Below are 22,954 nucleotides of genomic sequence, written 5' to 3'. Positions count from 1 at the left end.
TTTTCTCCAGCTTTTAACTAGTACCTACTTTGTATACACTGTATGTGCAGGAGATATCCATTTGCTGGAGTGAAGTCTGGAGGAGGAAATCTGGTGTGTTTCAACGCTGCTCTGCTATGCATACATTTGGTTCTGACGTCAAAATCTGGAGCTGCAGATTCTGATGGAGCTGCGGGCTTAGCTTGTAGAGCTAGTTAGCTCAAGAGACAGGCGACAGACCAATTCATCATGCCAATGGAGGTATATAAATCAATCAGTGTCTACTTCTCCTAACCTCCACATATATGTATATATGCTTGGCATGGAATTGGAATAGATTTCTCTGTTTGTTTTTTAAGCAATTCTTTTTTTTTTGTTTCGTTATGGACATGCTCAACTTTGATCGAAAATAAAATTTATTGATTCTATTTTTCATGTGGCAAAACATCATCAATTATGTTTATATATACTTTCTGAAAAATGTTTAACTGCAACACAAAGTTTGGAAAGTATGCTTCCTGCTGCTGCACTGTAAAGCATACATAGTCCACTCTCGGTCTCAAAATATAAGGAATATCTTTTCTACAATCTTGATTCAAGATATGGGGTTGTCAAATTGATTAGTGCCGTATAATTATTGCAGTGGTTCGCAGTCAAGGCAGACAACATAGATGGCGCAGCAGAGTGGATAATTGATTTTTTGGAGCACACAGACAAGGCAGGAAATGTAATATACTTCCATGGCTGGGGTGGATGGGGAGCGTCTGCTGTACTCAAAGAGGTCGCTAAACGACTAACATCATCATCAGGATGGGCTGAAACTGGGACAGCAAGGGGTTTGGGAAAGATCATCAACATCGATTTCTTAAGGTGGCAGAGCAAGAGATCCCTGCAAAAGCAGATTGCCGAGGAACTGAAGCTTCCCAATCAGGTGATGGCCTTATTTGACCAGCTTGATGAGAAGGATGACCTTGATGGGGTGAAGCAGAGTTCTAGAGGTGTGATTCCCTATGTCAGGTTAGCAATCATGAATGAACTTAGCACCCGCAGATTCCTTGTGATTCTGTACAATGGGAGTGGCAGCTACATCGATCTATGGGAGGTCGGTGTCCCTGTAATCGGCGATTTGGGCAAGAGGGTGCTGTGGACATCCCGGGGCAGGTTCTGGCATCATCTCACAGAAGGGCATGGAATAAAGAAGGATGTGGAGGAGTTAGCTGGGTTGAGCGATATAGCTATATCTGCTGGTGTATCAGGTTATGACGAGAACGATGCTACTACGCTTGATACCATAAGGCACCTTGTTTATGCAGAGGCTGCAGAGGTTGCAAAATGCATGGGTGTCCCTGAACCTGACATGAGCCAGAAGATTGTCATGGAATGCATCTTGTATAGGGCACTAATAGGCAATAACCACAACATCAGCTGGGAGTGCCATGCTTCCAACTGCTGGGTATGTGATGGAATCATACAAGATGCCGCTGATGGTAGTAAATCAGCATGGGAGATTGGCGACGCTTTGCAGATGAACGTGAACTTGGATTTGCTTAACTGTTGTGTTGAAGGGATCTGTAAACTGCTGGAACAGTGGAAGCGTATGGACCGCTGGGTTTCAGTCACCTCCCAAACCACAACGGAGGTCCAAGTGCCATCTCAGGCAACATCCTTCTTCTGGACAGGAGGTGGACTAGAAGCTTGCATGTTTGAACATTCTAATAAGACAAGTCTGCGTGTATTACATCTCTCCCACTGCACCTTCAGTTTTTCATCTCCTCCCTTCCTGAGATGCAGTCACCTAAGATTCCTCCTACTTGACCACTGCAAAAACAAGGATGCACAGGATGACGGTGAAGAAAATAACTTCCATCATCATAGCCACCATAGCCAAGAGAACGGTGGAGCATGGTTTCAGAATTTATGGGTGCTGGAGCTAAGTTATACAGATTGGTATTGGCTACTGTCAAAGGACATGTTGGATCTTATGTCTGACCTCAGGGAGCTGAATGTGAAAGGAGTCGGCAATCAGAGCATGAGCCACCTACATCGTTGCAGTGGTCCCAGAAGCAACAGCCGTAAGCTGCTCAAGCTTCGAGTGGTAGCTGAATCATATAAGGACAATGGGCACGATGGTGCTGGCGGTGATAGAATTCAACAAGAATCTCCTATGGTAGCATCGTTCCCAGACCTGTCAAGTTGGCACATCCTCAAGACAATCGTCCTTGATGGTTGTGGTGATCTTGAGATAATTGGCTCAGATGCCTTGCCCCTGTCACTAGAGTCATTTAGCCTCACCAGCAATGTTGTAACACGGCCTCCGAGAGTGGCGAAGACCTACGCGGCCAGCAGTTCGCAAAGACGTCTCCGACCAACTACCTAAGCAAAGGCCCAGCTACCACGCCTCCAGACCCAGAAAGATGACGGTTTCTCTGACTGCTTGCAGGACGCTGCCGGTCACCCTGGCGCAGCCTCCGCCCGGTTAGCTCGTAGGCGTCTCCGGGCGGAGGGGGCGGAGGCCGCCCCGCTGCAAGGCTAATCAAGTGCCAATGTTACCTACGTGTGTGTGCAGGTAACCAGAGGAAGGCGCTCGTGGACGGCGCGGGCGCGCCGGTTCGGCCTCCGCTCGTAGGGGCAGAGACCCAAGCAGGAGGACGGCAATACTGGGCGTCGGGGGTCTGCGGCCTCGGCGTCCCAGGGGCGGAGACCGATGGCGGAGGCCTAAAGGCCCTTCGCCGAATCCTGAGGCCTGATGGGGCGGAGACCGACGGCGGAGGTCCAAAGGCCCGTCGCCGAATCCTGAGGCCTGATGGGGCGGAGACCGATGGCGGAGGTCCAAAGGCCCATCGCCGAATCCTGAGGCCTGATGGACCGGCTGATCGCGCAGGCCTAGTACCTGAGGGCGGCATGACAAGATTACCCCCGAGAGGAAAAGCGAGTAGTGGAATATTTCGAGAATGTACTGTAGCAGTTGAAGGGTACTATTGTAAACTCTGTAAAAGTGGTAGTTGAGCCCTATAAATAGGGAACACTTGTAACAGTACCAGAGGTTGAAAAATGAATTAATGAAACCCTAGTTTTACGTGCCATTTCCCTACACGCCCACTTGTCGTGTCTGTTTCTCGAGCCTCCGCATGAGGGCAGCGCTTGGCGGGCGGAGGCCTCTACCTCCTCCACACTGTCTGAGACCGCAAGTTTCAACATTGGCGCCCACCGTGGTTTGGCCAAGACAAACCAACGATGGTAGGGAAAAGAAAAACCACCACTAGAGCAGCAACGACCACGGGTCAGAGAGGAAGGCCTAGGCGCACCACTCGTAGCACCTATGCAACCTCGCCAGCGGAAGATGACACCAGAGCAGATGCCCAGGGTCAACCACCGGAACCCCAAGATCCAGAGATTTAAGATCCGGAGGCCCAACCAAACTCAGCCACAACACTCGAGCAAGAACTGCAACAGCTGCAAGCACAGTTGCAAAGAGCGCAACAAGAGAGGGATAGAATGGCAGCAGCATTCGCAGGTAATCAGCAAGCTATTCAAGCGTTAGCACAAGCAGCAAAAATAAGACAGCAGTTGGCAGTCCTACATGCTGAGATGCTAAGTATGCAGCATGCACTACCAGCGTCAACCTCCGCAATCCCAGCCTCCGCAGCAACACCAACTGCAACCATACCACAAGGGCCTCCGCCAGTGATCAGCCCGCCCACGATGCCATCTCAGGTGATGCGGAGGCCTATCGATCCCAAGTCCCCACTCTCTGAAGGCATACAATAGTCGCCATGGCCAACGGCGTACAAGCCAATCACACTACCAAAGTTCAACGGAAAGACAGACCCCTATCAGTTCATTATGAGTTACGAGGCAGCAGTAGCCTCCGCCGACGGAGACGACATCGTCTTGGCAAAGTCATTTGTCAATGTAGCCGAAGGCGATGCGTTGGCTTGGTATTCTATGTTCAAACCAAGCACAGTCTATTCTTGGGAAAACCTCCGGGACAAGATATTAGCAAATTTCAAGGGGCTAACAGCACAGTCACTGACTTCCACAGATCTGTTCCAGTGCAAGCAAATGCAGGGAGAGACACTACACGACTACTTCTGGAAATTCGTGCAACTAAAGGCGAAGGCACCAGACGTCCCAGACGAGATTGCCATTGAAGTAGCGATCAAAGGCCTCCGAATCGGGCCATTCACAGCACACCTAGCAAGAAAGAAACCAACTTCCATACAGCAGTTGTATGACGAGTTCGAGAAATACTGCAGATTAGACAATGACCTCCGAAAAATGCTGAAGGAGCAAGGTCAAAACAGACAGCAAAACAGCAGCAAAAACTCCTAGAAAAGCTATACGAACCAGAATGCATCAAATCAGAAACTAGGCCAGGGGCAAGTGCTCAGGATCGAGGGTCAACCTTACCCCGAACAAGGGCAACTGGCAGTGCCAGCAGGGCCGGAGACCCAAACCAGGAACCAAGGTCGGCAAGGTTACCAAGGCAAAAACTGGAAAAAAAACTACAACCAGAAACAATGCAGGCCATATTGCATTTTTCACGGCGAAAGCGTAGGGCACAGCATCAAAGATTGTCCGGAGACAAAAGAGACACAGGAAAGGATGAAGAACAAATAGATTGCCCAACATCTGACACAGCAGAGCGCAAGAGAGGTCAACACCACCTACACAAATGGCCACCAGCAGTACTGCCCAATGTACCCAGCGCTAAACGCAAACCAAATACATCCCTCCACACTGGCCTCTGCCTATTACCCAAACTTCCTACCAGCATGGCGGTCAGCGCCTTCGCAGCAGCCTCCGATGGGTAACTACAGGTCGGAGGCAAGTCTGACCTACATAAACCCAAAACCTCTCCACATAACCTACCTCAAAACAAACCCACAGCCACAAAACCAAAGCAGGTTCGAGCCTCCGCCGCAACAGCAGCAACTGCAGCAACTGCCTCCGCCGCCACCTCACAACCAACCACCAACACCAAAAAATGAGCCAAACCCAGAAAACCAAGTCAACCCCCATGGACCGCTACCCACAATAGGCATGATACTACCAATCACCGGAGGATCATCAATGGAGTTTCAAACGAAAAAGCAGAAAAAGGATCACCTCCGCCTGGTAAACAACGCAGCAGTCCAAGGCCCAGCAAAATACACAGATTGGTCCAGAGTCCCAATCACCTTCACAGAAGAAGATCTCCGGCTAGAAAGCTACCCTCACATAGACGCAATGGTAATCAAGACCAACATAGAAGCATGGGAGATAAGCAGAGTACTGATTGACACTAGCAGTTCAACAGATATCATCTTCGCAAATACCTTCGACCAAATGAAGCTCAGCAGAAATCAACTAAAGCCCTCTGAATCTCCTTTGATAGGATTCGGAGGCAAGCAGATACAAGCATTAGGAAAAATCTCACTCCTAGTGTCGTTTGGAACCCAAGCAAATGCTAGAACCGAGTATATAACCTTCGACGTCGTCGATTTGTATTACCCATACAATGCCATCTTGGGCAGAGGGTTCACAACCAAATTCAACGCAGCCCTACATATGGCCTACCTGTGCATGAAAATACCAGCACTCCATGGTATTATCACAGTCCGAGGCAGCCAGAAAAAAGCAAGAAACATAGAAAAAGCAATCTACAGAGGTCAAAGAAACATCAATGCAGTCGAGTCGGCAGACAAAGAACTAGAGCCTCTGGATATGCCCAGAGAAAAAACAGATATGACAGGTCAAGAAGAGACAAAGGTGAACCCTCTAGAAAAGGAGTTACCAGACAGAAAAGTAACAATCAGCTCAGAATTGAGCAAAGCAGAGGAGGAAGAGCTCATGAAAACTCTAGTAAAAAACAAAGACATCTTTGCCTGGTCAGCCTCCGACCTACAGGGAGTCAGTAGGGACATCATACAGCATGAACTGGATATCAATGAAAACATGAGGCCAAGAAAGCAGAAATAGAGAAAAATGTCAGAGGACATATGTAACACCTCTGGTGTTACGAGCTCATTTAGTGCCGAGATTTAGGCCTACGAAAATTTCTAAAACGATTGTTCTCGGATTTTTAAAAAAATTTTGGCTTATGTATGTCGGATAGCAAATAAAAGAGGCGAATGGCTTGTTTATGTGATTAAGCGTGAAAAACAATTTTTATAAATAATTCGTTGTTCACCTCCGCGTCGCGTTGCCGGACCGCGTCGCCGTGTACGCGGGCTTGCTAGATATCGCCAATGGAGCTGTATCGCAGTCTGCCTCCATTGTCTCGTCGTGTTATTGTCTTTGTCACAGCGTCATTGTCTGCCTTCGCGTCGCGCCAAGTTGAGTCGTCTTAGGTCTGCACGCACCCGCTTTGATGAGTTCATTTGTTTGTTCACTTATATATATATATATATATATATATATATATATATATATATATATATATATATATATATATATATATATATATATATATATATATATATATATAGGGAGAGGCTATTCAGTAGCCGGCTACAAAATAAGTTATTCTGTAGTCACCTCCATTTACTATAATTTTATATACTAATTTACCATAATATAAATACATATTTACGATAGTTAGGTTACTATAACACATGGGGATATTTACCATAACGTTATATTAAACCACTTAGTAAGGAGTTACTATAATCTCGTAAAATAACATAGTAAGTATCGTAACTCAAAGTGGCTACAGAATAAGTTATTCTGTAGCCAGCTATAGGATAGTAGTTCTATATATATATATATATATATATATATATATGTGTATATATATGGGGAAAGCCAACTTCACCAGGTGCTCTGTCCTTCCCGCCTGGCATGATAAGACATGCACAGCTAGCGCCTAGCTGCACTGTGCACCAGCAGGCACATCTGCAGCGCTACGTGTAGTATACATGTACCCTCTCCTTCTAAACAAATGTATATATATATACACACACGACGATGGTATGGTAATTTCTCGCTAGTAGTACTGGAGAATCATACTTAAACTAAGAATTACCTTGAATTATTCACTTCACCTATATGTATTAAGCCATGGCTATGCTTATAATAAGAAAAAGGATCATTGTGCCATGCTTAGAGTTGGGAGAACGCGCCAGAAAAGTGCTCGATTGAAAATTAAACGTGCTGCCTGCTCTGCTCGCACTGTTCACGGAGACCGTCCAGTGTCTCTGCTGCCTGTCTGTGTCTGTCTCATTTTTGCTGCTGTTTTCACGCTGGAGCACGTGGTCTTGCTCTCGCTTCCCTGTGCACGCACTGGCTCACCGCTGCCGGCCACGCTGAGCAGTCCCATCCTGTCTCCGCATCAGTGTCCTAGCATGTACGACGTTTCTCGCGCTGTTCCTCATCTCCTCCTTTTTCTGCTGTCGTGGAGGAGGCTCCATCTCCCAGCTCCGTTCATCCTCTTCCCTCCCCGCGCTGGACGCAGTCCCAGCTCTGGCTTTTTCCTCTGCTCCACCGCACGCCCACACCAGCGCCCTCCCCGCTTCTCCCGCGCTGCCTTCCGAGCGCCCAGGCCCATGCTGCTACCGCGCACCACGCCGTTGCCACGCTCCCTCCTCTGGGTTGTGCCGTCCACCCGCGCCACCGGCGCCTCTCCTTTTTACCCACGCACGTAGGCGCAACCAAGCCACCATGGCTGTGCGCCGAGCCACCACGGCATCTGCTGCACCGCCAAGACCGGCGCTGTCCCGAAGCCATCCGCGTCCTTGCCCTACTGTCCGAGCCGCAGCACCTGCCAAGGCTGCCCCTCCCTTGCCGTGCAAATCTCCTCTGCTCCGTGCTCAGAGCCGCCAGCGCCAAGTTTCACCACCACTAGGCCGTGGCTGTGCCATGCCTCGACCCTGTCTTGGCCTCGTCGAGCACCGACGTCCTTGGCCCCGCCTTTCCAAGCAACTCGCCGGGGCCGCGCTCGCAGTCGCCGCATCTCGCGCCGCCGGTACCGGCCTTCACCCGCAGCTACGCCGCCACCTCCACTACGCGCCGAGCCGCCTCACCCCACTGGTGTTGGTGACCCCTGTGAGCGAGTGCGCCCGTGCCCCTTCACCTCACTGGGCCGTCAGCCTGCAACGCTGGACCACGGCCGCCATGGATGCGCCCTTCTCCGCCGTGCCGTGCCCGCTCGGCACCTCGGCGTCCGCGCAGCTCCACTCACCGCGCTGCCCCACTATGGCCGGAGCCGCTGGCATTTCCCCGCGCCGCCTCGCGTCTCCTCCACCGCCAGCGAGCTGTCGATTGGGGCGGCGGATCGATTCCTGTCCGTGCTCTGTTTTGGAGATGAAGAGAGGGACCCAGGGGTAAGAAACGAGTAGTCGCAGGGTCCTTTATGCAAATTGCTAGTCCGGTTTGGAGCTAGCCATGCGTGGGCCGGCTTGTGTCCACGCGTTGGGCCACCGTCTCCGTCGCTTGGGCCGACCGGTTGCCGCATTGTGCGCTGGCCGTGCGCTCGCGTGGGCCGCTAGTCTGGCTAGTTGGGCCATTGGCCGTGATCGTCGCCTGGGCTGCGCGCCGCTTGGGGCTGCTGGGCTATCCGTGCCTTTACCCCTGCCTGGGCCGATTAGGCCACCCGCCTGTTGCCTGCGCGCGTCGTTGGGCCATGTGACTGGCGCCGACCCGTTTGACTTGTAGAGAGATTTCTAAGTAGTTTAAAAAGGTAAAGTTGTAGAAGCAATATAAAATAGCATAGGAGTCCAAAAATAGCGAAACCAGTTTTGTTAGTCTCCTAAAATTATGCTCTATCTGTTAGTATATTTTGTTCACAAAGTTTGGCAATATTTTTGAGAGCTATATAAGTATTTTAAAATACTTAATATTGTTAAAAGATGAACTTGTAGGAATTTCCGGGATAAATCGGTAATAGTGTTGACTCTAAAAATTTGATAGTAAACTACTAATATCGTTATCTACTCTCTGTAATTTTTGTAGCTCAAGAATAATTAGTTTACTAAATAGATAATGATGCCCCATTCCGAATAAAGATTAAATGGAAAGAATGGAATAAAGAAACACTTTGGTTTATATAACCAAAATAATTATTGGGAAATAACGCCTTGTGCGACAACATGGATATGTAGCCTAAGTACGGTCGTCGTTAGAACTAGCTCGTTCACTTGAGAGATGTAGAGCGTATTTATACGAGTCACGATTGCAGTTGACTAATTACATCTTTGCATTGCATCACATGCATATCATATAGGTACGATGATGGATCAACGGATCGATCGAAGGATGATTGGGAATCCGAAGATGGTGTAATGGTATTCTCTCTAGGAGATGCTGCAATGGGCTTGTTATCCAGCTGATGGTGGATGATCTGAAGATGCTGATACTAACTTTTAATATATCTTACCCAGGCAAGCCCCGGTGCATAACCCCTACTTTCTGCAGTTTAAATTATATTTGTGCATTAAGTTTTAAGGAGTTGAATGGAACCCACTTGCATACACATCTTTATTCCTACGAGTCTTACTAGTATGACAGGATCGTGTAGATTGCTATGCTACAGGACTCTGGTAGAAGTCGAGTGATTGCCTGTCACTCACGAGAGATAGGAAATATATTATTGGATTACTATCACTTGGAAAATATGAAAATGGTGGAAAGGAAAATGGTGACCGGGCAGGGATATGGTTTGGGTATTGGTGGGTGTAAGAAGTTGTGTCGCCGCGGAGGCGGGTCATAGCTTGGTTACACCGTTTCTCCCTGTCTGGTCGATTAAGGACCGATCGTGCATATGACTCTAGGCAGGTCACAGACTTATTATCCCGAGCACATACTTGTGTATGGGCACTTGGAAAGCTTGTTGCTCTCTTGTCGCGGATCCGGCTCTTTCCAGGCCGACTGTCAGGGTTTTGTTTTGGTGGAGGAGGTCCTTGCGCCGCACTGAGTCCGGGACTCAGGGGCAGGGGCTTGGAGTCCCAGTTTGGACGGAGACCTAGACACCTGGGACAGGAGAGTGACGGGTTGGTCCGGCTTGTGCCTGGGGCACAAGCGGGGCGTGTGTTTTCGGGATACCCAGCTGGGGGCATTGATTCGCGAATCGCCGGGAAATCCGGTACGGCTTGTCTATGGTTTAGCATCGTAGTAAGAACTAAAAGATGAAAGATGGAAGATGGACAAAAGAAATCTGATTGCTTACCACCTGCTTGAAAGTAGCATAGGTGCTTACATAGAATGGTTAGTTAATGAACCAATGCGGCTATTAATAAAAATCGAACATAAGGACGCACGCTTAGTAATGCTTCCTACAAATGCAATAAACCCACAAGCCAGATGGCCTTGCATATCCTTGTAGTCTTTTCTTTTCTCCTGCCGGGTAAGTCTTGCTGAGTACAATTGAATACTCAGGGTTTTATTCCCCCCTGTTGCAGGTGACAGGTGGACGCGTGAGCTGACCTTTGTGTGTGGATTCCTCCTGGTGGGCTCAAAGAGGATTTCCTTTACGCTGCGATATAGTTTTTATTTATAACTCTCACCAAATGTTTTTATAAATGAAAGTTCATAACCTATTGTAGTTTATTATCCACACTTCATCATGCCATGATTAGATATTTATTTCCGCTGTAATTCTGATCACATGTTTATATTCCGCTGTATATTAGCTTGTTTATAACTCTGATAACATGATTTCATTCCGCTGTTAAATTAATAAATATTATACTATGATGTTGTATTAAAAGTGATGTAAAAAATGGTTACGAGTGATGTAAGCTTTATTCTCTCATTTGTGATCCTGATGGCAAAAACGTGGATTTTCGGGTTCTCCCCTAGGGTGTGTTCGACGGAACCAAGTAATTTAGTGTTCTCCCTCGAGTGCTTAGTGTCTAATGGAAGACAAGCACTCTTATGAGGCATTAGATTAGGCGGTTCTGCCACAGGTGGTATCAAAGCATAAATGAGGAAATAAAGCTTCGAAAACCTTTTCTAAACTAAAATTTGACAACCCATTGTTGCAAAAAGTTAGGACATTTGTATGCGAAGTTATATAAGTAGCCCTATTACTATGGTTATGTATCCAGGATAGATGGCACTCTGTTGACCTAGATAGAATTACTCAAGTTTCTACAGGTACACTGACTCGAGCATAGTTCGATAATATCGACTAGTTACAGGGAGAGAATGTTGTGCCAGAAATCTGAGAACGGTTGCCCTATATGTTGGTAACAGTGAAAGGACGTATAGGATGTGCATTCATGCATATCCTGTTTGTGCATTGTCATGTTGTATTGTTAGCAGATACGCCATTCATAGGTGTCACGCATGTCGTATTGTGCACGACGAATTTGTTCCTGTTCTAGAGTAGGTCTGCACTATGGCTTCGTGTTTCGTGTTCACCCATGGTTCACGCCGGTAGTGACCCACGTCTCCCCATACCCCTTTTCTGTGCTCTTATCGGACCCTTGCCCTGTAGTCGTACTAGTCAGTAGTGGCATCGCACGTCGCTCGCCTCCAACACGCGAAATTTGGTCGATCCGCCGTAGTGATCTCGCGCGGGAACCCTGGTGAACCGCGCTAGGACCACTGAACGCTCTGCCTTTATAAGTAGAGCCTGGCTTAGCCGTTGGTACCACCACTCGGCGCACTTTAGCTCGCTTAGCTTTTCCTTTGATCCAGCTTTTCGCTCAGCCTTCCTTGCAACCACCGCCAAAGATGGCAGGAGCCTAGGTTAGTACCTACTGCCTGAACATTGAGGGTTTTCCCAGAATCCTGCATGCCACCCTGCAAAAGCTCGGTGTCAGAGACCGTCCCGAGTATGAGGGCCGGGAGTACGAGGAGCATGGCACCGAGCGGTGTGAGGTTACCATCTACATCGGGAAGAGTGAAGAGTTCCCTGACCTCACTGAAGCCTGGAGTCTGACCACAACTGGGTTTTGCTTCATCGACACCTACCAAGTTGTGGCCCACAAAGCCTTGCGGTACCTCTGCCAGATCTATGAGGAGCCCATTGCCCGTACCCCCATGCAGTTCTTTCCTCCTTTGGACAAGAATCAGCGGGCATGGAGGGCCCGCATGGAGGCTTTGCAAGGATGAGATGTGCAAGAGGACAGTCCCACCATGGTGCACTTGACCACGTACCTGCTCGCTCTGGATGAGCAGTACGACCGTCAAGCCTTGGAGCTAAGGGCGTGCCTTCGGCGCGTCGAGGAAGCCGAGATCTTCAACCGGATGCTCTAGGTGCAGCTCACCGAAGTGCATGCCGGCGCTGCCGCTGCTGAGAGCCGAGAGGCTGCCATGGAGGAAGCTCTAAAGGGGGCTGAAGATCGGCATGTCCATCAGCTATGGGTGGCCTATCTTGTCACTAGGGCCAAACGGAGGACGTTGGCTACTGGAAGGCAGGATGCCCCGATCTTGAAAGGGATCCCTATCCACCCACCAGAAAGAAGAAGAACCGGTGTTGCAGCACCGCCTGCACCTCCACCCTCGGAAGTGTCAGAAGAAGAACCCTTGATTCCTCTCGCTCAGTCATTGCCCCGTGAGGATGTAGACTAGTTGCCTTGGGATGTTGTACCCGTAGTAGTAGTTCTTGTTGTCGCTGTCCCCCCGTATGGTACTCTTGCCATTGTTGTCGTCCGTAGTTGTTGAGATCGTTCGATCGTAGGTGAATGCTATGCTGTGAATGTGAGCCAGAATGCATGTACGTTGTACCCATGTAAGGCCGTTGGAACATGCATTTTAATTATTCGTTGTGTTTATTGCGTTCATCTACCTTAAGTTCATTAGATGTGCTTAAGAGTTTCATGGGTGATATCAAGTGGGTTACAAGAGAAGTTGCCATTCCGATACCAGCAGAGCAGCCGTGATTGGGTGTTATTGGACACTGTATCGACTAATTGTGGATGTCCCAACAGCACACTTGAGTCTTTTTAAAACAAATCCATCATTGGATTTGAATTCCTTGTCCCTTGTTGTGGAGGGAAACTTTTGTTGTTGAATTTTTCCCTTGCGATACCTCCTTACTCTGTGGTCTATGACCCCACTGCCTTCATGGCATGTAAGTTGGTAGTAGTTGCCTGGTTAATAGCTTACGGTGCCACGATGAAACCAAGGGCTCCCTGTGGAACAGCTACCACATGGTGATGCTGCTCGGCACGCGCTGGTATCGAGGTTGTTGACCAAGTACCTTTGCCGAGTTACACCGCCGCACCATTTTGTTTTAAAAGTTTTCTCCTTGAAAATGTTCAGGTGTTCAAACAGGAAATCCACAATGGGGTGATGCAGAAGTGTTCTCTCAAGGTACACAAGAGATGGTTTGAAGAAAGAAAGTATGACATGATCTAGGTTTACAGAAAAGACAGATGTGGTCAAGGAAGGAAAGAAAAAGAAGAGTAGTAACGGAAGGTTAGCCGTGGATAGTCGTAAAAGTCTGAGTGGACGTCTTGTCCAAAGCCCTGTGCTTAGTTGATCGCTACGCATGTTGGGTCACTTCGCTGCGTGCCCTGCGAATGTCGTCGGTGTCGGGTCCATTATCGTCCCGTTTTCGCGTGGCCATGGCATCGTGCAGTGCTCGCCGTCTTTGTGCACTGTGCGTTGCTCCTTTTCCCAGCATCCGGTCGGCTCTCGACTCTCATGCCTCGTCCCTCGTATCGGACCCCTTCCCTCTTTTCCTTCTTCTTTTGGTGACACGACCGCCCACACGCCTGCCTCGTCGAGCGAACCCCCCCCCTCGACTCTCCTTTATTTCCCCCTCCGCCGCTCGCGCAGGAAGCACGCCATGTTTCCGACCTTATCTCCACAGCATGCACCGTCTGTGTATCCCATCCCCGCCGCATCCGCCGTCGATGTGTTGGTTTCCCCTCTTCGTTCGCCTCTATAAATACCCTTGGTCCTTGCTCTTCTTGTTCATCCCCATTCCTCTCGCATTCCCAGCAGAACTACAAAATCTAGTCAATGTTGTGAAGCTAGGTTCGTCTATCGGAGGTGATGGTGTGATCTGAGACGAAGAAAAGATCCGGTTCGTCGAAGAAGTTCAAGTTCCCTTGGTTAGTTGGCCTTAGGATTCATGATGTTTTACTTCTCAGTCGACTGTTTCTGGATCTGTTGGTGCTACGCCATGTTTTGAATAATCATTATCTTGTTGTTTCTCCATTGTCCTCGTCTATCTCGACTTTTGGATTAAGTCTCGGTTGTACCAAGTTGCTCTTAACCATGTATCCCTAGATCCCTGTGTGGTTTAGTATTCAAAGTCGTGTAATCTTTCGTGTAGTCCTTGGTCTATGGAATGTAATCGCGTTTCCCCTTTTCTGCTTCCAGTTTTGAATCTCAGGACGAGATTCTTTTTAAGGGGGGTTGGTTGTAACACCTCTGGTGTTACGAGCTCGTTTAGTGCCGAGATTTAGGCCTACGAAAATTTCTAAAACGATTGTTCTCGGATTTTAAAATTTTTTTTTGGCTTATGTATGTCGGATAGCAAATAAAAGGGGCGAATGGGTTGTTTATATGATTAAGCGTGAAAAACAATTTTTATAAATAATTCGTTGTTCACCTCCGCGTCGCGTTGCCGGACCGCGTCGCCGTGTACGCGGGCTTGCTAGATATCGCCAATGGAGCTGTACCGCAGTCTGCCTCCATTGTCTCGTCGTGTTATTGTCTTTGTCGCAGCGTCATTGTCTGCCTTCGCGTCCCGCCAAGTTAAGTCGTCTTAGGTCTGCACGCACCTGCTTTGATGAGTTCATTTGTTTGTTCACTTATATATATATATATATATATATATATATATATATATATATATATATATATATATATATATATATATATATATATATATATATATATATATATGTGTGTGTGTGTGTGTGTGTGTGTATATATATATGGGGGAAAGCCAACTTCACCAGGTGCTCTGTCCTTCCCGCCTGGCATGATAAGACATGCACAGCTAGCGCCTAGCTGCATTGTGCACCAGCAGGCACATCTGCAGCGCTACGTGTAGTATACATGTACCCTCTCCTTCTAAACAAATGTATATATATATACACACACGACGATGGTATGGTAATTTCTCGCTAGTAGTACTGGAGAATCATACTTAAACTAAGAATAACCTAGAATTATTCACTTCACCTATATGTATTAAGCCATGGCTATGCTTATAATAAGAAAAAGAATCATTGTGCCGTGCTTAGAGTTGGGAGAACGCGCCAGAAAAGTGCTCGATTGAAAATTAAACGAGCTGCCTGCTCTGCTTGCACTGTTCGCGGAGACCGTCCAGTGTCTCTGCTGCCTGTCTGTGTCTGTCTCATTTTTGCTGCTGCTTTCACGCTGGAGCACGTGGTCTTGCTCTCGCTTCCCTGTGCACGCGCTGGCTCACCGCTGCCGGCCACGCTGAGCAGTCCCATCCTGTCTCCGCATCAGTGTCCTAGCATGTACGACGTTTCTCGCGCTGTTACTCATCTCCTCCTTTTTCTGCTGTCGTGGAGGAGGCTCCATCTCCCAGCTCCGTTCATCCTCTTCCCTCCCCGTGCTGGACGTAGTCCCAGCTCTGGCTTTTTCCTCTGCTCCACCGCACGCCCACACCAGCGCCCTCCTCACTTCTCCCGCGCTGCCTTCCGAGCGCCCAGGCCCATGCTGCTGCCGCGCACCACGCCGTTGCCGCGCTCCCTCCTCTGGGTTGTGCCGTCCACCCACGCCACCGGCGCCTCTCCTTTTTACCCACGTGCGCAGGCGCAACTGAGCCACCATGGCTGCGCGCTGAGCCGCCGCGGCATCTGCTGCACCGCCGGGACCCGCGCTGTCCCGGAGCCATCCGCGTCCTTGCCCTGCTGTCCGAGCCGCAGCACCTACCAAGGCTGCCCCTCCCTTGCCGTGCAAATCTCCTCTGCTCCGTGCTCAGAGCCACCAGCGCCAAGTTTCGCCACCACTAGGCCGTGGCTGTGCCATGCCTCGACCCTGTCTTGGCCTTGTCGAGCACCGACGTCCTTGGCCCCGCCTTTCCAAGCAACTCGTCGGGGCTGCGCTCGCAGTCGCCGCATCTCGCGCCGTCGGTACCGGCCTTCACCCGCAGCTGCGCCGCCACCTCCACTACGCGCTGAGCCGCCTCACCCCGCTGGTGCTGGTCGCCCCCGTGAGCAAGCGCGCTCGTGCCCCTTCGCCTCACTAGAGCGTCAGCCCACAACGCTGGACCACGGCCGCCATGGATGCGCCCTTCTCCGCCGTGCCGTGCCCGCTCGGCACCTCGGTGTCCGTGCAGCTCCACTCACCGCGCTGCCCCACTATGGCCGGAGCCGCTGGCATTTCCCCGTGCCGCCTCGCATCTCCTCCACCGCCGGCGAGCTGTAGATTGGGGCGGCGGATCGATTCCTGTTCGTGCTCTGTTTTGGAGATGAAGAGAGGGACCCAGGGGTAAGAAACGAGTAGTCACAGGGTCCTTTATGCAAATCGCTAGTATGGTTTGGAGCAGGCCGTGCGTGGGTCGGCTTGCGTCCGCGCGTTGGGCCGCCGTCTCCGTCGCTTGGGCCGGCCGGTTGCCGCGTTGTGCGCTGGCCGCGCGCTCGCGTGGGCCGCTAGTCCGGCTAGTTGGGCCACTGGCCGTGATCGTCGCCTGGGCTGCACGCCGCTTGGGGCTGCTGGGCTGTCCGCGCCTTTACCCTTGCCCAGGCCAATTAGGCCACCCGCCTGTTGCCTGCGCGCGCCGTTGGGCCATGTGACTGGCGCCGGCCCATTTGACTTGTAGAGAAATTTCTAAGTAGTTTAAAAAGGTAAAGTTGTAGAAGCAATATAAAATAGCATAGGAGTCCAAAAATAGCGAAACCAGTTTTGTTAGTCTCCTAAAATTATACTCTATCTGTTAGTATATTTTGTTCACAAAGTTTGGCAATATTTTTGAGAGCTATATAAGTATTTTAAAATACTTAATATTGTTAAAAGATGAACTTATAGGAATTTCCGGGATAAATCGGTAATAGTGTTGACTCTAAAAATTTGATAGTACTAATATCATTATCTACTCTCTGTAATTTTTGTAGCTCAAGAATAATTAGTTTACTAAATAGATAATGATGCCCCGTTCCGAATAAAGAATAAATGGAAAGAATGGAATAAAGAAACACTTTGGTTTATATAACCAAAATAATTATTGGGAAATAACGCCTTGTGCGACAACATGGATATGTAGCCTAAGTACGATCGTGGTTAGAACTAGCTCATTCACTTGAGAGACGTAGAGCGTATTTATATGAGTCACGATTGCAGTTGACTAATTACATCTTTGCATTGCATCGCATGCATATCATATAGGTACGATGATGGATCAACGGATCGATCGAAGGATGATTGAGAATCCGAAGATGGTGTAAGGGTATTCTCTCCAGGAGATGCTGCAATGGGCTTGTTATCCAGCTGATGGTGGATGATCTGAAGATGCTGATACTAACTTTTAATATATCTTATCCAGGCAAGCCCCAGTGCATAACCCCTACTTTCTGCAGTTTAAATTATATTTGTGCATTAAGTTTTAAGGAGTTGAATGGAACCCACTTGCATACACATCTTTATTCCTATGAGTCTTACTAGTATGAAAGGATCATGTAGATTGCTATACTACAGGACTCCGGTAGAAGTCGATTGATTGCCTGTCACTCGCGAGAGATAGGAAATATATTATTGGATTACTATCACTTGGAAAATATGAAAATGGTGGAAAGGAAAATGGTGACCGGGCAGGGATATGGTTTGGGTTTTGGTGGGTGTAAGAAGTTGTGTCACCGCGGAGGCGGGTCATAGCTTGGTTACACCGTTTCTCCCTGTCTAGTCGATTAAGGACCGATCGTGCATATGACTCTAGGCAGGTTACAGACTTATTATCCCGAGCACATACTTGTGTATGGGCGCTTGGAAAGCTTGTTGCTCTCTTGTCGCGGATCTAGCTCTTTCCGGACCGACTGTCAGGGTTTTGTTTTGGTGGAGGAGGTCCTTGCGCCGCACTGAGTCTGGGACTCAGGGGCGGGGGCTTGGAGTCCTAGTTTGGATGGGACCTGGACACCCGGGACAGGAGAGTGATGGGTTGGTCTAGCTTGTGCCTGGGGCACAAGCGGGGCGTGTGTTTTCGGGATACCCAGCTGGTGGCATTGATTCGTGAATCGCCGGGAAATCTGGTACGGCTTGTCTACGGTTTAGCATCGTAGTAAGAACTAAAAGATGAAAGATGGAAGATGGACAAAAGAAATCTGATTGCTTACCACCTGCTTGAAAGTAGCACAGGTGCTTACATAGAATGGTTAGTTAATGAACCAATGCGGCTATTAATAAAAATCGAACATAAGGACGCACGCTTAGTAATGCTTCCTGCAAATGCAATAAACCCACAAGCCAGATGGCCTTGCATATCCTTGGAGTCTTTTCTTTTCTCCTGCCGGGTAAGTCTTGCTGAGTACAATTGAGTACTCAGGGTTTTATTCCCCCCTGTTGCAGGTGACAGGTGGACGCGTGAGCTGACCTTTGTGTGTGGATTCCTCCTGGTGGGCTCAGAGAGGATTTCCTTTACGCTGCGATGTAGTTTTTATTTATAACTCTCACCAAATGTTTTTATAAATGAAAGTTCATAACCTATTGTAGTTTATTATCCACACTTCATCATGCCATGATTAGATATTTATTTCTGCTGTAATTCTGATCACATGTTTATATTCCGCTGTATATTAACTTGGTTATAACTCTGATAACATGATTTCATTCTGCTGTTAAATTAATAAATATTATACTCTGATGTTGTATTAAAAGTGATGTAAGAAATGGTTACGAGTGATGTAAGCTTTATTCTCTCATTTGTGATCCTGATGGCAAAAACGTGGATTTTCGGGTTCTCCCCTGGGGTGTGTCCGACGGAACCGAGTAATTTAGTGTTCTCCCTCGAGTTCTTAGTGTCTAATGGAAGACAAGCACTCTTGTGAGGTATTAGATTAGGCGGTTCTGCCACAACAGAATCCTGGCAGCAAAGGCGGAGGTGCAAAGATTGCTAGTGCAAAGGTCATCAGGGAAGTCAAGTATTCAGAATGGCTTGCAAACGTAGTACTGGTACCAAAGAAGAATGGCAAAATGAGAATGTGCATAGATTTCACAGATCTGAACAAAGCTTGCAAAAAAGACCCTTTCCCATTACCAAGAATAGATGCCTCTATCGACAAGGCAGCCAGATGCCAGAGGTTTTCTCTCCTCGACTGTTTCTCTAGGTATCACCAAATCTAGATGAAAAAATAAGACGAAGACAAGACAAGTTTCACCACTCCATTCGGGACATATTGCTACACCAGAATGTCAGAGGGCCTCAAAAATGCCGGAGCAATGTTTGCCAGAATGACAAAGGAAGTTTTAGGCTCACAACTAGATAGAAACATCATAGCCTACGTCAATGACATAGTGGTCATTAGCAAGAACAAGGATGATCATGTCTCTGACTTACAGGAGACCTTCGCCAACCTTAGGACAACTGGCCTCCGCCTTAACCCAGAAAAATGTATATTTGGAGTCACAAAAGGGAAGATGCTCGGATACATCATAAGCAGCAAAGGCATCAAAGCGAACCCAGACAAAACCAGAGCAATAATGACAATGGCAGAACCCAAAAACAAGAAAGAAGTGCAAAAGCTGATGGGAAGAATAGTAGCGCTCAACAGATTCATCTCAAAATTAGCAGAACGCAGCCTCCCCTTCTTCCAAGCCCTGAGGGGCGGAGACAACTTTGAGTGGGGGTCCAAGCAGTCGGAGGCATTTCATAACTTGAAAGAGTATCTGGCAAACTCACTGGTGGTCTTCGTCCCAGAATCAGACAGCCACCTATTGCTATATGTGGTAGCCTCCGACCATGCAGTCAGCGTAGTCTTAGTTCATCAGCTAAAAAAGAATCAGGCAAAACTCAAAAGCCAGTTTATTTTATCTCAGAAGCACTATCTGGAGCCAAGCTAAACTACACTGAGGTAGAAAAAGTTGCCTACGCAGTGCTGATGGCATCAAGAAAACTAAAGCATTATTTCCAAGCCCATGAAATCTCAGTTCCAACATCGCTGTCACTGCAAGACTTGCTTAGAAACAAAGAAGCCTCCGACAGAATAGGCAAATGGGCTATAGAGCTATCACAGTTTGGTATCTCGTATGTCCCCAGAATAGCAATCAAATCACAAGCACTAGCCAATTTTGTAGCAGATTGGACACCTCCGACAGAGCCCAAGGTACAACCAACCACTCAAGGCTGGATAGCATTCACGGATGGAGCCTAGGGCCAAGCCGGAGCAGGAGCCTCCGCCATCCTAACGGCACCCTCCGGCGTCAGACTGAAATACGCAGCAAGGCTAGAGTTCAAATCAACAAACAACATAGCAGAATATGAAGGCCTGATCCTAGCGCTCAGTAAAGCAAAAGCCCTAGGGGCGAAAACATTGACAGTCAAAATAGATTCACAAGTGGTTACTAGCCAAGTGGAGAAAGAATACATAGCAAGAGAGCTAGAACTCATCAAATACATATCCGTTGTCAGAAATTTGGAGCAAAGATTTGAGGGATTCACCCTGAAGCACATCCCAAGATCAGAAAATGCAGAGGCAGATGAACTAGCAAAAGCTACGGCATACAACCTGCCACTGTCACCAAACACTTTTTACCAGATCCTGAAGCCTCTGGCAACTGTAGAGACATCTAAGGCACCTAAGCCCATACTACACCTGCAAAATGAAGATTGTAGAAAGGCGATAACAAAATTCTTAGAAGGCAAAACCACCGAAGAAGATGAAGCAAAAGCAGCAAGAATACAGGCCAGGGTAAGAAATTACACAATCATAGATGGTGTACTGTACAAGAAAGGAGTATTCCAGCCTCTCCTCAAATGCATATCGCAGAGCGAAGGCATAGAGTTGCTTTAAGAAATACACTCAGGAATTTGCGGGTCGCACATTAGCTCTAGAGCATTATCAGCAAAGGCAATAAGGCAAGACTTTTATTGGCCAACACACATACAAGACGCAGAGCAGACAGTCAGAACATGCAAAGCATGCCAAACATTCTCTCCCGGGCAGTCAAAACCATCATCGGAGACCTAGCTTATACCCCTGACATGGCCACTACAAAGATGGGGTATGGACCTGGTCGGCCCATTACCACCATCCCAAGGAGGAAACAGATTCACAGTAGTGGTAGTAGAATATTTTATAAGATGGATAGAAGCAAAGCCGTTAGCGAAGATAACCTCAGAAACTGTCAGAAAATTCTTCTGGCAAAACATCATTTGCAGATTCGGTGTACCGAGGATTCTGACAGTAGACAATGGAAAACAATTCGATTCAGAGAACTTCAAAGAATTCTGCAAAAGCATTGGGACAAAACTAGCCTTCGCCTCAGCATACCACCCAAAGTCCAATGGTGCTATGGAAAGAGCAAACAGAATAGTGTTTTCAACGATATCAAAAACATTGTTGGGCCTACGCAAAGGAAAATGGGTAGATGAATTACCCAGAGTGATTTGGTCACACAATACATCTATCTCAAGAACAACAGGATTCACACACCATTCAAACTGCTTTATGGAGAAGAGGCCATGATGCCAGAAGAAATCAAACATGAAAGCCTCCGCACAACAAGACAGCTAATGTTGCAAGATGAAGAATATGCAAAAGAAACAATAGAAGCCATAAGACTGGAAGCAGTCGAAAACATTGCAAATATCAGTCCCAAACAAAGAAGTGGAGAAACTCTCAGGTGGTAAGGAAAGACATAAACATGGAGACCTCGTACTCAGAAGAAAACCCAACGCACAACTTGTTGGCAAACTGCAACCGAAATGGGAAGGCCCATACACAGCAACGGTAGCAGGCCGCCCTAGCTCTTTCCACTTGACCGGTAGCGAAGGTGTCATGACAACCCACACCTGGAATATTGACAGCATCCGCAGATACTACATCTAGGCAATGTACCAAAGGGCAACCTCTACAAATAATAAGCGGAGGCCCCTCCATTCATTTACCTTTCAACTCTTTTTTCTTCAACCCAAAAAATGTAAAAGAGCCTGTACTCTTTTCCTCACAAGGGAACTCCAAGCGGAGGTGAGGTTTTTAACGAGGCAGGCTCAATATAAAAATCCTCTAGAAGTATAAAGAGGTTAATTCCCCAAAAGAATGCTTGAAAAATCCAAAACCGAAAGCGGCCAATTCTAGCGCCGCAATATTCGGTGAACAAAAATAAGCACATGTCCTTTCAAAGTGCCGGCCACAAGCATTGGCAATTTGAAATGACCTCTATGGCCAAACAGGCCTTCGACCTTGACAAAGACCTGTCCAGAGTCAGGCATCAAGGCAGAAACCACCTTGGCCAAATAGGCCTTCGACCTTGACAAAGACCTGTCCAAATTCAGGCATCAAGGCAGAAACCACCTTGGTCAAACAGGCCTCCGACCCTTGACAAAGACCTGACCAGATTCAGGCATCAAGGCAAAAACAACCTTGGCCAAACAGGCCTCCGACCTTGACGAAGACCTGAACAAATTCAGGCATCAAGGCAAAAACAACCTCGGTCAAACAAGCCTCCGACCTTAACAAAAAACCACCCCAAGCATCAGGGGCAACACCATTATGGCGCTAGAACCAGGAAGAAGGTCTCCGCCATCGAAAACAGCAAAACGAGGAAAAGGTCTGACAAAACCCTATCACTTAGGCACTAGGCCTATTTACTTCAAAAGATCTCAAAAGGCACGAATAATTCAAGCAAGATATAGGCCATTAAAGCCAAGATACGTTCCAACAAACAACGTACCAAAAATTTAACAACCAAAAGCCACCACCCCGCTATAAAATGGGTTCCCCCACGCCCTTAAAACCTCAGTCAGCATAAGGCGCAAGGGGGGAAGAAGGCAGAGCACAAGCACAAGCCACAGCAATGGCCATGGAGGCAGGGGTCTCCTTAGATATCTAAGTCGGGCCGTAGATATTGTACAAAAACTCATAAAATCAGAGGCACCAGTAGATGGTCAGAGACAGTGGGAAAAGAGACAGGA

General features: G+C 48.0%; 1 protein-coding gene across 1 annotated transcript; it reads left to right on the top strand.

Annotated features, from left to right (window-relative positions):
* Window positions 1-200: 200 nt before the first annotated feature.
* On the top strand, window positions 201-2,771 carry LOC136514973 (uncharacterized). Its single transcript, XM_066508670.1, has 2 exons — window positions 201-240; window positions 623-2,771. The coding sequence occupies exons 1-2, from the start codon at window positions 229-231 to the stop codon at window positions 2,354-2,356; spliced, it is 1,746 nt and encodes a 581-aa protein (XP_066364767.1). The 5' UTR covers window positions 201-228; the 3' UTR covers window positions 2,357-2,771.
* The last annotated feature ends 20,183 nt before the right edge of the window (window positions 2,772-22,954 follow it).

This window comes from Miscanthus floridulus, chromosome 17 (genome assembly GCF_019320115.1).
Source record: "Miscanthus floridulus cultivar M001 chromosome 17, ASM1932011v1, whole genome shotgun sequence".
Classification (NCBI taxonomy): Eukaryota; Viridiplantae; Streptophyta; class Magnoliopsida; order Poales; family Poaceae; genus Miscanthus; species Miscanthus floridulus.
This window is presented reverse-complemented; position numbering and strand designations above follow the sequence as displayed.